We start from the raw sequence: 15,734 nt of genomic DNA, 5'->3' as shown, positions 1-15,734 counted from the left end.
TGAGTCAGAAGAAATTTTGCATTTGGTAAAAGAACTGTAGTTTTTCCTATTTTGTCTAATATTTTACTTTGTTTGCTAGGTGGTGAATCAATTATTTGAATTTATACTGATTGAGCATAAAAAGTAGTAAGCTCATTTTGTGCTAAGGCCATCTAATTAAGTGCTAACTTTGGGTAAGCTGGACGTGCATGAAAGATTAATTTTAAGAGGTTTTTACGACTCACTAAATAATAGTTCAGTATAATCTGTGCATTATATCATTAGAGCATCTAATGTTAAAGTGATATAATATTTAGTCACAGAACTCAGTTGCATGGGGAAAATGTAGTAAATTATTATTGTTTTAAAAAATGATCATATTTTTCTCTAGGAAATGTGTATGAACTCTATTTTAATTTTCCACCATGCAGTGTAGTAAAATACAGCCCAAAAATGAGAAGGGTGCAACATATGATATTTTCTCTTTTTATATTTCTGCAGCTTTTTATTAGCCCAGTACTTGTTGGGTTTTTTTAAGGATTAAGCTGTCTTTGTGGTAGTCTCAAGATTACATCAAGTTTCCTATATAACTTATGCAAGTATTTTTCACTGTATTGTCACTGTTTCAAGAGATATGTCATCTCTTACAGATGATGGAGAAAGGTGTACATTAGTTAGTGGACTTTCATTAAAACTTTGATACGAAACCTTAAAATGGCTCTTTGTAGTGTAAGAATTGATAAAGACTATAACACAAAATTCTTTATGGTTTGAAAATCTTTGATATTTTATAAAAATGTTATATAAATGATTTAATAATGTAGAGGTTCTTAAATCTTAATGAGGCTGCTGGAATTTATTCTGAATAAACTGTTTCTTTGATGGTATCATCATCGTAGTACCCATAGGTTGTATAACTAGACACTGAAGCTTGTAACATTAATGATCTAATTCAACATGTTCTGCCCTTAACTGTTTCCACTACTTAGCTGTTGCAGTCATATACAGTATATGTAATAATATGCTGTTTACACTCATACAGTAAACCCAGTTGATTGTGGAATGCACTTACTGTATATCCACAGGTCACTGAGGAAATGGTCCTTATTTGGCCCCTACCATAGTGCAGTTGGATTAATTTTAGGCTGTGTTTAATATGTGGATCCATATGAGCAGGGCAGTTGAGCCCTGCAAATCTGTGGATATCCGCTTTATATGCAGCGGTATCCACATCTGTTGGTGTCAGTTTGGATATCCATAGCCATCTCCCTGATACAGACTTTGTATCCACGCAGGGCTCTATAGAGCAGCTCTGTATACCAAATCACTGTTTTGAGGTGGAAGTTCCTTGTGTGTAAGTAGGAGCAGCTTTCCTAAACTGAATAGCTGCCACTTTAATTTTTAATCCCAAAGGTAACTAAATTAGTAACCAGTGGCCTGCTTAATTAAAAACATCATATAAAACAAAGAAAAAAATTCAATAATTCAGTAAGCTGCACTGTTCTGAAATGCACCACTCGGTATGGGAGTGTAGTTCCTAGATAGCAGCAGAGAAGGAAAGCTTCAGTATGTGTAGTCATGGAGGAACTCCCACTATTGTAAATTGTTAACGGAGTTAAATAATTTAATGCTGTTTTTCAGATGGGGAAGCTGAGACATGGATGCTACGTGACTTGCTCAGTATCCCACAGCAAGTCATTAGCAGGGTAGGAAATAGAACCCAGAGTGTCTGACTTTCAACCCTACACTTCTGCCACAGCCCCCTACACCCTCTGATAAGCCATCGTGGTCAGCATGTCCACAATGAACCTTTTGGAGAAATTTAAAACTGAAATTCTTATAAGAGCCCAACTCTGATTCAGTGCACAAAAACTGTGGGTAGCTGAAAGCAATATATATCTCTTAGGAAAAAGTGGTACTAAAGAATAGCTCTTATGTAATAAACAAATGTGTTTGAATACAGCGGGGGTAGTGACTCACCTCCTTAAGGGGCCGGTGAGACCTAATATCTCTACAGCAAAAGCTTAATGGAACCACAATGCGTGATCCCTAGAAAATTAATGAGATATTTTGTCAATTTTATTCCAGACTTCATTTGTCAGCATGTGTAGTGTCCAGTGAAAAGCTAAAAGAACTTTTTGACAAATTAACTATGCCACAGGTGACAGATCAGGAAAATGTTAATTTAACAGCCCCTTTGTGCCTACCAGATTTATTGAAGGCTCTTAAGGAAACTCCAAATAGTAAGGCCCCGGGCCCTGAACGGATTTTCCATTGGATTTTATGCAAAATCTATTAATATGTTTGGTGCTACCTTTTTGAATATGGGTAATCATGCTTTATTTCTTGGGTCACTTGAGCCTTTATCACTATAATCCACCTCTCTAGTTGTGAGCAAAACCCACTACTCACTCTTTCCCTTTGTTTCAGAGTGTAAATTTGGGGCTCTCCAGCAGAGAAGAAACACAGGGTGTGGGAGGGAAGATGTGTATTACAGTCCAACAGGCTCTGCTATTGAAGATCTGACTCCCGATGCAAAAGTACTTGCAAACCTGCAGTGAAGCACCCATAATGGGACACATTTCAGAGAGTGTCAATTACTGCACAATTGGGATACATGTACCCTGGAGGGTGTGCAGTCTTCTAGGGGCGCATCATTTCATTTAGCTGTTTTCTTAGTTTTACAATAGGCTACATAAAAACACTAGTGAAGTCAGCACAAACGAAAAATTTCATACACACAGTGACTTGACAGCCCTTTCCAGAGCTCCAAACAGAGGGTCAGAGTTCATCCAGACAAACCTGGCTATGTCTACACGTGCACACTACATCGAAATAGTCTATTTTGTTGAATAACGTGTACACATTCTCCAGGGCTGGCAACGTTGACGTTCAACGTCGACGTTGGGCAGCACCACATCAAAGTAGGCACTGCGAGGGAACGTCTACACGCCAAAGTAGCACACATCGAAATAAGGGTGCCAGGAACAGCTGCAGACAGGATCACAGGGCGGACTAGTGCTTCCGGGGCAACAGCTAGCCGCTCCCTTAAAGGGCCCCTCCCAGACACACGCAGCCTGCACAGCACGCGGTCTGCAGAGCCATAGGCACGCACACCTCGAGCGACGCAATCATGGACCCCCAGCAGCAGCAGCCAGAGGTCCACACAGCCACCCCTGCAGGAGCAGTGCTCGCCCTGCTCGATGCCATGCAGGAGGCAGCTGAGCACATCCTTGCCACAGAGGAGGGGCTGCCCACAGGGGAGGAGGACGCAACCTCCCAACCCTGCAGCACCCCACCCCGCCCTCCCCCCCCGCGCCTCATACGCCGCCGGCTGTGGAGCTACCCCACCAGCACCGACTGGTGGGAGCGGCTGGTGCTCGGAGAGTGGGACGACGACCGCTGGCTCCAGAACTTTTGGATGAGCCGGCAGACATTTCTGGAGCTATGCCAGTGGCTCACCCCTGCACTGAGGCACCAGGACACCGCCATGCGGCGTGCCCTCAGTGTCGAGAAGCGGGTCGGCATCGCTGTCTGGAAGCTGCCCACTCCAGACACCTACTGATCCATGGGCCAGCAGTTTGGCGTCGGCAAGGCCACCGTTGGGGCTGTCCTCATGGAGGTAAGAGGACCCACGGGGGGAGGGGGAGGCAGCCCTGGCAGGGGAGGGGAGGGGAGGAGAGAAGAGGAGAGGGAGGGGAGCCCTGGCAGGGGAGGGCCACACACACCCTGCACACCCCTCATTGGTGCTCTCCCATGTGCTTCGCGTGCAGGTCGTCCGCTCCATCAATGCCCTGCTCCTCCACAGGCTCGTGAGGCTTGGGGACCCTGTTGCCGCCATCGCGGGCTTTGCCACCCTGGGCTTCCCCAATTGCTTTGGGGCTCTGGATGGGACCCACATCCCCATCCGTGCCCCAGAGCACAGTGGAGGACGCTACTTAAACATGAAGGGCTACCACTCAGTGGTCCTCCAGGCCTTGGTGGACAGCCGGGGCCATTTCCTGAACATTTGTGTGGGCTGGCCTGGCAGCACCCACTACGCCCGGGTATTCCGGAACTTGGGCCTGTGCCGCCGGCTGGAGGCGGGGACCTACATCCCCCAGCAGGAGATCCCTGTGGGGGACACCACCATGCCCCTCTGCATCATCGCAGATGCGGCATACCCCCTCCGGCCCTGGCTCATGCACCTGTACATGGGCCACCTGTCAGCCAGCCAGGAGCGCTTCAACATGCGCCTGAACCACACGCGCCAGGTGGTGGAATGCACATTTGGCCACCTCAAAGGGCGCTGGAGGTGTCTCCTCACCCGCCTTGATGCGGGCCCCACCAACATCCCCCAGATTGTGGGTGCGTGCAGCGCCCTCCACAACCTGGTGGAGAGCAAGGGGGAGGCCTTCTTTCAGGGCTGGGCTGTGGAGGCCGGCAGGGCCGATGTGCAGCCACCCGCTGCCCCCAGTCGCCAGGTGGACCCCGAAGGGACCCGGGTCCAGGAGGCCCTGCAGGCCCATTTCGACGAGGCTGCGGGATGAAGGCTGGCAGACCCCCCACTGCACCCCCCCATCCTCCACAACACTCCCTGCGCCTACGCCCACACCATAGAGCACCCAAGAGCACACCCCCCGCCCACTTTTCTTGTAAATAAAAGCAGACATTTGTTCGTCAAATCAAATATCTGTTGAACTCTTATTATTATTATCATGACTAACTATTTACACTCAAAATCAAAATTATATATATGTATTATAAATAAGATAAGATGAAAGGGGAAGACAAAGAAGGGGAGAACTATGTACATGGGGAGGCAGGGATCAGCATAACAGGGGTCTAATAGAAACTATTTACAAAACAACATTAAACTGAAGGGGATATATACAAAGGGGAAGGGGGGGCACGTCCTGGGCCCCACCCCCCCAATGTCCAGCGCTGGGGGTGGGCGGCCGCGACCCACACCTCGTCCTCAGCCCTGGCTGGGGGCCGGGCGGACCGGGAGATAAGGCTGGCGAGTGTCAGCTGGCCCCAGGTCCCCCTCGGCAGAAGGGCCCTCGGTGGCGGGTGGCAGTGCGATGGTGGATGGCACAGCGGGTGGAGCAGGCAAGGCGGGCACAGCGGCGGCCGGCGTGGCATGGGCGGCCAGGTAGTCCGCAATGCGGTCGAATGTCCGCATAAAGGCCCCCCATGCCTCCTGGTGCCAGGCCAGCGCCTGCTCCTGGAGTTGGAGGCACCACTCCTCCACCTGCAGCCGCTGCTCAGCGACCTCCAGCTGCCGACGATGGATGGCCAGCAGCTGGGGGTCTGTCACCGTCGGGTGGTGGTGCTGGGTCCACTGTCGTCCCCGCCGTGTGGCTGGTCAGTCCTCCGCCGAGGGGCTGGCCTGGAGTGATGGCCCCAGTGGGCTGTCCGGGACCACTGACACCTTGCCGGCGCGCTCCAGTCCTTCCGATGGTGCAGCTGCGGAACACAGGAGGGGGGGAAGAAGAGTGGAGACAGCCGTTAGTGTGGGCCCCGAGCCGTGGCCCTTGTCCCCCCACCCCTGTGCTGCTGGTTCCCCATCCCCGTCCCCGGGAGATGCTGCTGCTGATGATGATGATGGGTGTCCCACCCCTTCCCCCGGGGGACCCTGGAGGTTCCGCTCCCCCCAGCCCTGGGGATGGGGCGTGGCACTGTCGTACTGGGGGGCAGGGGCTGATGCACTCTTCTGAGGGACATGCTACTGCTGTCCTTGGGGCCATGGTCATCTGGGCATGTGGAGGGCCCTGGTCATATCTATTACCCCCGCCCCTCAACCCGGGGGTGTACACTGGGGGGGTATATACCTGATGGTCCACTCCCACGGTGGGGGACACCTGGTGGGCTGACGCCCTGCTGGAGCTCTGGGACGGGATGTGGATCCGGAGCCCGGCGTTGCTGGAGGAGGACTCCCCCTCCTCCAGTGCCCCGGGGGTGGGCTTCTTGGGGGGCCCCCGGGGTGTGGAGCTTGTCTCCGGGGCTGACTCAGACTCCGGGGCCTGCTGGGGCTCATCGGCTGAGGTATCAAGCGTGGCCGGAGGGGAGGAGGTGTGCCGGGGGCCCAGGATGGCCCTGAGCTCCCTGTAAAAGGGGCAAGTGACGGGGGTGGCCCCAGATCGGCCAGCCGCATCCCGGGCCCGGGTGTAACCCTGCCGCAGCTCCTTCGCTTTACTGCGTACATGATCCAAAGTGCGGACAGGGTGACCCCGGGCAGCCAGGCCCTCAGCCAGCCGAGTGAACGCATCCGCCTTCCGCCTCTTGCTCCCCACTACCTGGAGCACCTCCTCCTCACTCCAGAGCCCCAGCAGGTCCCAAAGCTCGGACTCCATCCAGGAGGGGCCCCGCTGCCGCTTCCCAGCCTGGCTGCCAGCCTGTAAGCCCTGGCTCCCCTTGCGGGGGGGGTGCTCTGGGAGCGCTTAGGGGTCTGGGTGGAGGCCATCGCAGCGCTGGGGGGCTTTTCTGGCTGCAGAAGAACGTGCAGGCTGGCCGCGTGGCTGGGCTGCCACCTGCACGCTCTCTCAGCTTCCTGCACAGGAAGGCAGGGGGCGGGGAGCTTTAAGGGGCCACTGCACGTGGTGACCATCGAGCTCAGGGGCTGGGCAGAGCGTCTCTCAACCCCTCAGCTGATGGCCGCCATGGCGGACCCTGCTATTTCGATGTGGCAGGACGCGCAACGACTACATGTTCCCTACTTCGACGTTCAACGTCGAAGTAGGGCGCTATTCCCATCTCCTGATGGGGGTAGCGACTTCGACGTCTCGCCACCTTACGTCGATGTTAACTTCGAAATAGCGCCCAACACGTGTAGCCGTGACGGGCGCTATTTCGAAGTTGGCGCCGCTACTTCGAAGAAGCCGGCACGTGTAGACGCGGCCCCTGTGCCCTTGTTCATACTTTATTAAACTCTTTTGAATGTAGACATGTTGTTTCTTTTAAACAGGTGCATCCAATTTCTTCTGTACCTTGAGTACAAGGCAGCAAGAGGTAGCTGTACTTATAACTTAAATTATTCAACTTTGTTGTGTTTTGGCAGTTTTTATTATACTTCCATACTGTTCTTCCATAAATGTAAAAAATACTTATTTTATTTTTAAGTTACTCTCATATTTCTATAACCTACAGTTATATTGAAGCATTCCATGATTTTATAACAAGACTATATTTTATAGGCTCAGCATAGGTGTCCAGTATTGAATTCTTCTATTCCATTACTTAAAACCAGAATTCCAAATGATTAATTCTAACGTTGGTTTCTGTTCTTGGTATAAAGCAAGGTATTATCCTCATGTCAGTTAATTTGTCAGTAGGAAATATGAAATCTTTTCACTGCTTAAAAGATTATTATCTTAAAAATAGTTGTATCAGCTATAGATTAAACATTTTTCTTCTAACACAACCTTTATAGATCTTCATTGCTATATTCTTTATGTTTAAATTAAGTCTTAATCTCCTTGGTGCCAAATAGATTTTTTAACACAATAAAATGCAATGGTATCAGTTAATCCTTCTTGGCTTTCTCCAAATAGTTTTAAATCATTAAAAGTGGGCTCAGTTATATGTTGAGTTTGGTCTTGCCTTGACATTATCTTTTATTCTTAACCAACACTTAACCTCCAGGTCTGTTTTACAGTCCTGTGTCCTGCTGAAGTGAAGAGGTGATCATGTTGTCCATCTGGCTTAGTTACAGTCATCCTATAAGTTTCCTGTGGTTAGAAAAACTTGTAGTGTGTGCTACCACTCTACAATATTTTTGCTCAGGGGCAATATTTCTGAAATGTTTGCACCGATATGATTTATGAATATTATGTCTAGTTAATTTATGTGCTATAAGAATCTGCTGGCATGGCCTGCCTGATTTCTCCTAGCCAAGATGCCCAACTCCACTTCATTCTTTTTGTTTCAGTGTGGAAGCCAGTCTCTACTGCCTTCCTCTTTTTACATACCTGGGAGAGAGAGGTCCTTATGTGTTGACTCTTTTAAATTTTTGTACACCAGAGTGGTGAACCTTGGACATCCTTCTGAGATTACTAAGACTGGTCACAAACAGTCGAAGAAGCTAGCAGGGAAGAAGAAAATTGAGACAGGCAATCTCTGACATCCCTACTTCCCCGGCCAACCTAAGAAGTGCAACTTCAGCTGCATGAATAGCATGGCCAGGGGTCTGCAACCTGTGGCTCTAGAGCCACGTGTGGCTCTTTAAGGACTTCCTTGTGGCTCCTGATGCAATAATTGCAAAATAAAAAACCTCTCCTGTTTATTTTCAATGAACATCTAAAAGCCCAGGAATGAACATCAGCAAATGGTATGTGAGCCTGAAATGTTGGATAACTCCCCCTTTAATATGTGCAGTGCATTGTGGGATCTGTGTGTGCACAGTTCCTAAAATAGGCATTATAAAAAATATGTTTGCCCTTATTTATTAAGGACTGTCTCATGGTTACACGCATTGCAGCTCTTAAATTATTGATTTTTTTTAACCCAATTTGGAAAAAAAAAATGGCTGCTTTTGCTCTTTTGGTTGCTGACCCCTCAGCATAGCTGAAGTCAGCATACTTACCATGATGTCTTCATGCACTGAGGTTGGAAGGGGTTGCTCTTCCATTGACTCTGCCTACTCTTTTCATCCTGATGGAATAACAGAGTTCCCAAGAGAGCACTCAGGCCAATTTATCATATCTAAACAGATACAATACATTAACCATTGGTGGTCCAAACACTGCAGCATTGATCCACCATGTAGTGAAGACAAGCCCTGAGGCAAGCTGGGTGGAGGCCGTGGAACATTTAAATGATTGGAAGCCGGTGTAATTGTTTGAGGAGCCAAATGATACCGTGGGGCTTCTTTGTAGCCTTGAGATAACAGGTAACAATAACCTGCTTCTGCCAGAGTTTGGGCACCTGCGGTTCAGTTGAGGTAAATAAGGCAATGCCATGCATAGTATTACAACAAGCAGTGGCGAAGTGAATTTACGGGGGTAGGAGCTGAGAGCGGAAGTAGAAATTCAGAGTCAAAGGGTAATGCTAAGGCTGAAAATTGTGTGGGAAGTTTGCTTTGGGAACAGAGGTTCATACTTGAAGTCTGTGGAAGATCTTTTGGCAGAAAAGTTGAATGTTTCCATAAATGGTATTCATTTTTCATAGGAAGTCTCATGAGATCACTGCCCTTGTGAAACTAATCTTCCCAATTCATTCATATAAAGAAGGGTATTGATGCATTTAACAGCGCAAAAGAAATGAAGTATTTAAATGTTCATAGTAATTCCATATAGACTGTACAGTAGTACATTTTAGTTTTAATTACTATAAGAGACATCATAACCCATACTTTGATCAGACCATTGGTTCATCTAGCCCAACTTTCTGTCTTCGGACAATGGCCAGCACCAGAAGTGTCAGAGCTAATGAGCAGAGCAAGGTGATCTAGCCCCTGTCATCAAGTGATCCAGCCCATGTCCTCCAGTTGCAACTTTTGGCCAACAGATGTTTGACACCTTAAGAATGGGGCTTGCATCCTCGGCCAGCTTGTCTAATCGCCATTGATGGATCTATTCTCCATGAACTTATGTAGTTCTTTTTTGACCCAATGATGCTTTTGAATTTCGCGATGTCCCATGGCAGCACATGCTAGAGCTTCACTGTGCATTGTGTGAAGAAGTATAAAATATTTTAAATCTGCTGCCTATTATTTTCATTGGGTGACCTTCGTTCTTGTCTCAAGTAAGGTGTAAATAACACTTCCTTATTCACTCTCTCCCTATTTAACCTCTGTCATATCCCCTCTTAGTCATCGCTAAGCATCTTTGAAAATCTAAGTCTTTTTTAATCTCACCTCATATAGAAGGTGTTTCAAGCTTGTAATCACATTTGTTATTCCAATTCCCCTTTTTTGAGCTTGGGTGACAAGAACATCACACAATATTCAAGGTATGGGCATACTATGGATTTAAAGAGAGGGATTATGAGACTTTGTTTTTATTATGTGTTCTTTTTCTAATGGTTCCTAACATTCTCTTAGCTTTCTTGACTGTCACTGCACATTGAGCAGATGTCTCCAGAAAACTGTCTGCAGTTACTTCTCCATTAGGGATAATTTAGACCCCCCATCCTTTTGTATGTATAGTGGAAACGTTTTCCAATTTGCATTACTTTGCATTCATCAACCCTAAATTTTATCTGCCATTTTGTTACCCAGTCACCCATTTTGTGACAGCCTTTTGTAACTCTAACTTTTGTAACTGTATTGTCTGCAGCCTTTGCCAACTTATTGTTTACCCCATTTTCCAGGGCATGTATCAGTATGTTGACCCACTGGTCTCAGGGCAGATCCTTGGAGGATGCCGGTTTTTACCTTTCTCCACTGTGAAAATTGACCATTTATTCCAACCTTCATTTCTTATGTTTTAGCCAGGTACTAATCCCCAAAGAGACCTTCCCTCTTATCCCATGACTACATACTTATCTCGGGGGCCTTTGGTGATGGACCTTGTCAAAGGCTTTCTGAAAGTCCAAACACATTGTATCTATTCAGTCACCTCTGTCCAGAGACTTGTTTTTGTTGGTCATCTTAAAGAATTCTCATAAGTTGGCAAGATGTGATTTCTGTTTACAAAAGTTGTGCTAATTCTTCTGCAACATACTTTGGTCATATAGGTGTTTTGATAATCATGTTCTTTAAAATAGTTTCAACCAATTCTCATATGAAAGCATTTAACATACACCACCTTTTGTTCTGTCTGTTTTACTGTGTCACTTACATATTTTAATTACATATTTTTTCAACAGGGTCATGTTGGTACAACTGCAACCAAAAAAATTGATGTCTACCTCCCACTGCCCACAAGCCAAGACAAACTGCTACCAATGACAGTTGTGACAATGGCAAATGCCAAGGTGCATGATCTGATTGGACTAATATGCTGGCAATACACGAGTGAAGGACGGGAACCCAAACTAAAGTACTGTTCCTTTTTTTTTTTTTTTTTAACTACTCTTTGATCTCTCGTTTTCTCTTCTACAGATGTTTTTGCATAATGAAATGGATTTCCGTATCAATACTTTTATAAACAGGTCTTACAGGAGCCCCCTACTCAATTATCAATATTTTCTTGTAAGAGAGACACATACATCTATATCTATTTCTGTTTCAATTAAACTGCTGGGTACTGTAGAATGATAAACATATGAATCCAGAGATTTGTAAATGAAAGATAATTTCAAACATTCTCTGAACTATTAAAATTAATCACCCTACTGTCAATGCCATTGATATGTTTTTTGGTTTGACCTAATTTTTGAATCTGCTTTTTGAAACACTTCTAAGGGACTATAACTGCTACAAAATTTGTGAGGATAACAAATAGATTGTGTGCTGTCTTAGAAAGTTTTTTATTTTATTTTTTTGTGCTGTCTTAGAAAGTTTTTTTTGTAATGATAATGTTTTTAGTAGTAGGTCATACAAGTTCTGCAAAATAGGTCCTTCATACCTTTTAATATGGACATCTGTCATTTTAAAATGACACAGTAAAGTCTGGAAAAATACATACTAGTATTTCCTGCATAACAAGATATGAAATAATTATGTAATATAGAAGAACCACCCTTGATACAAAAGTAGAATAACAGATTATAGTAAATGTTTTTTATTTGTTGCATGAGTTAAACTCCCAAGTCTGTTCTTTGGTCCTGGCATATTTCTTGGACACTTTGCCCTTGCTACCATTTTTCAGGAATAATGGATTTGTCTTCATGAGTCCTCTGTGTGTGTGTTCAGCTGTAGGATGAGAACTCTTTGGCCTTTCCTCCTATCTTAGCACATTTGGTGGGACAAGATGGTAGGTTAGGGGGTGGAGAGAGAGAGGTTATTCATATTTACATTTGGAGGCACTTATTTCAGATCCCTGATTATTATATGTCTTAATTGTACAGAGAATAGTACAGAGAGGTGGATCATCTCACAGATTGAGTTTCATGGGATTGGTTGTTTTTTGGTTTGACCTAATTTTTGAATCTGCTTTTTGAAACACTTCTAAGGGACTATAACTGCTACAAAATTTGTGAGGATAACAAATAGATTGTGTGCTGTCTTAGAAAGTTTTTTATTTTATTTTTTTGTGCTGTCTTAGAAAGTTTTTTTTGTAATGATAATGTTTTTAGTAGTAGGTCATACAAGTTCTGCAAAATAGGTCCTTCATACCTTTTAATATGGACATCTGTCATTTTAAAATGACACAGTAAAGTCTGGAAAAATACATACTAGTATTTCCTGCATAACAAGATATGAAATAATTATGTAATATAGAAGAACCACCCTTGATACAAAAGTAGAATAACAGATTATAGTAAATGTTTTTTATTTGTTGCATGAGTTAAACTCCCAAGTCTGTTCTTTGGTCCTGGCATATTTCTTGGACATTTTGCCCTTGCTACCATTTTTCAGGAATAATGGATTTGTCTTCATGAGTCCTCTGTGTGTGTGTTCAGCTGTAGAATGAGAACTCTTTGGCCTTTCCTCCTATTTTAGCACATTTGGTGGGACAAGATGGTAGGTTAGGGGGTGGAGAGAGAGAGGTTATTCATATTTACATTTGGAGGCACTTATTTCAGATCCCTGATTATTATATGTCTTAATTGTACAGAGAGTAGTACAGAGAGGTGGATCATCTCACAGATTGAGTTTCATGGGATTGGTTGTTTTTTGGTTTGACCTAATTTTTTAATCTGCTTTTTGAAACACTTCTAAGGGACTATAACTGCTACAAAATTTGTGAGAATAACAAATAGATTGTGTGCTGTCTTAGAAAGTTATTTATTTTATTTTTTTGTGCTGTCTTAGAAAGTTTTTTTTGTAATGATAATGTTTTTAGTAGTAGGTCATACAAGTTCTGCAAAATAGGTCCTTCATACCTTTTAATATGGACATCTGTCATTTTAAAATGACACAGTAAAGTGTGGAAAAATACATACTAGTATTTCCTGCATAACAAGATGTGAAATAATTATGTAATATAGAAGAACCACCCTTGATACAAAAGTAGAATAACAGATTATAGTAAATGTTTTTTATTTGTTGCATGAGTTAAACTCCCAAGTCTGTTCTTTGGTTCTGGCATATTTCTTGGACACTTTGCCCTTGCTACCATTTTTCAGGAATAATGGATTTGTCTTCATGAGTCCGCTGTGTGTGTGTTCAGCTGTAGGATGAGAACTCTTTGGCTTTTCCTCCTATCTTAGCACATTTGGTGGGACAAGATGGTAGGTTAGGGGGTGGAGAGAGAGAGGTTATTCATATTTACATTTGGAGGCACTTATTTCAGATCCCTGATTATTATATGTCTTAATCGTACAGAGAGTAGTACAGAGAGGTGGATCATCTCACAGATTGAGTTTCATGGGATTGGTTGTTGCTTTAGCTCTGTTGCTCCCAACTCTTGTGAATGAACAGCTGTGGTAGTCTGCCCTTTGATGTATTAAACATTTCACTGTTCTAACATGGGCGAAGTAATGTAGACATAATCTCAGGCACTGCCATTTCTCTTGCCAGTGTTAATCACCATTTTCTATGTGTTAACACATTTGTTGATCAGGACAATGATTTCCTGTGTACTGTTACGTTATTTTAAATGTGTGAGAAGTCAGCCTATATCAAAGTCTTGGGCACGTGTACTTTTCAAGAACACAGAGCATTTCATATTGGCCAATGCCACTATGTGGAGTTATCCCATAATTTAAAATACCAGCGTTCTTTAAACAAAAAAAAAAAAAAAGGCCAGTGACTTAGAGGACTGAATTTCTCTCTCTCGGGGGTGCAACTGCGTCTAGGAATGACCTTGGCGAGGAATACTGTCCAATGATGTTGGATCCCACTACGTGGAGAAGAGTGTTAGTGAGAACAGTGGGGAACACTGGAACCCATTCTCCATGCAGCAGCTGAGAACTTGGACTTGGGGGTTCAAAGAAAGGGCAAAGTCTCAACATTACCATGTGGTTTTTTTAAACATTTTTCTTTGTTTTCATGTTTCTTTGATTCATTTTGTCAGAGCTGCTCAGTGCATGTCTCATGCAGGTCAATTTAACTTTTGAAGTCATCTCTAAATGGGGGAATGCATATAGCTAAGGTTTTGTAGATTTTGTCTACCTACCTACCCCTCCTCTTCGAGTGATTGCTCATGTGCATTCCAAGTTGGGTGTGCACTGGCGCATGCTTGGTTGCCAGAAGCTTTTTGCCCTAGCCAGTAGCCCTCGGGTCAGTGTGGCGCCCACTGGAGTGGCGCCTGTATGGCGGCCCATACATGCACTGCCCGCCTCACCCCGCACTCATTTTCTTTTCACTGCGCTGTCAGTTGCTGGAGCTCCCTTACTTCTTGTGTATTTGCTGGTAGCCTTACTTGTAGTCAATTGATAGTTAGTGTAAATAGTTGTAAGTAGTTTAGATAGTCTCCTGCTTTGTTGTATACAGTTCTACTTATCAGGTGAAGAGCGCAGGCAGGTCTCTAACCCCCCTCGGCACCAGTGGATGCCTGGCTCCCCGGGGATTAAAACCTGATCAAAATGCAGCAAACGAGTACCCAAAAGTTACCGATATAAAACTTGTCTGAACTGCTTCAGTGAGGCTCGCTTCTGAGAATGCTGTTCTATATGCAAGGCCTTTAAGCTTAGAACTTTGAAAGACAAGGCACAATGGCTGAAGTTGTTACCGATGGAGGCAGCCTTACAACTGGACGTTTCCCTGGTGGGAGCTCAGAGCGGTGCGTCATCGGTACAGAGCGCTTCAGCACCGTCGGTGCCGTCAAAAAACTCCCAACCCTGGAAACAGGACTCGGTGCCTAGCGCTTCACGACACCATAGGAGTCAATCCCAAGTGCCTCTCAAGAAAAAGCGGCAAGACTGGGGCTAATCCCATGAGCGGGCTAAGCACCAGCAACCCTCTAAGGAGTCCACCAGATTGCACCATGACCAGGGTCATGAAGTGCATGCATTGACTCCATCATGAGGCGGGAGCTGCCATCAACACCAGAGGCTTTCAGCGCAGCTCAGGGCCTCTTACAGATAACATTCCCAGTACTGACGCCGCACCATGAGTCCTCATCGCCGCGGGAGCATACACCTCAGGCACAGGCACCAGACCAGTCAGCAGGGGCACCAGCACGGTTCCTGAAACCAATTCAGCCCCTGCAAACAGTTACCCGCTTTGGTGCCCCGTATCACATGATACAAGACACGCAGGAGCTGTCAGGTGCCATGGGTTCCATGGCACCCCCGTGGTTGTCAGTGTCAGAGTCGGTGTCCGTGTCAGACTCTTTTTACTCCAGCTCAGGTCAGAGCGGGAGCACGAGGTCGTCTCGGCTCAGTGGACATCGGCACCGGTCTTGGTGCCCCACAGTGGGGGATCGGCACATGCCCCCCAATGGCCTTTTTAGACCCCGTGGCAGTCCATGAGACACAGGGGCAGGCTGTGGGGCTCCCTACTAGGGTGCCGAGCACTCTCCAGGTACTGAGGTCAGCACCATTTGCTTTGCTGGGAGCACCCCCGCAAGAGCAGGCTGAGGAGCTGACAGTGCAGGAGGTGCCCGCTACGTCTTCGGCTACCACCCTTACAGGCGCCAGGAACTATGCTGCCGACAGTGTCGGTATCGGCAGGCCCAGTGCTGTCCCAGATGCTGAGCTACTCCAGCATGACGGCACCACAGCACACATTGCTATGGGGTGCTCCACCTCGGGCACTGAGCACAGCACCGCAGACCACAGTGCCG

General features: G+C 45.8%; 1 protein-coding gene across 1 annotated transcript in view; it reads left to right on the top strand.

The window, feature by feature from the left end:
• Positions 1–15,734, top strand: part of MAPKAP1 (MAPK associated protein 1) — a 198,206-nt gene that overhangs the window by 73,326 nt on the left and 109,146 nt on the right. Inside the window, exon 5 of the mRNA XM_075015555.1 lies at positions 10,768–10,940. Coding sequence (XP_074871656.1) covers positions 10,768–10,940 — 173 coding nt within the window. The remainder of the gene's footprint in view (positions 1–10,767; positions 10,941–15,734) is intronic.

This window comes from Carettochelys insculpta, chromosome 21 (genome assembly GCF_033958435.1).
Source record: "Carettochelys insculpta isolate YL-2023 chromosome 21, ASM3395843v1, whole genome shotgun sequence".
In the NCBI taxonomy this organism is placed as follows: Eukaryota; Metazoa; Chordata; order Testudines; family Carettochelyidae; genus Carettochelys; species Carettochelys insculpta.
Note: the sequence above shows the minus strand (reverse complement) of the source record. Positions and strands in the feature narration are given on the sequence as shown.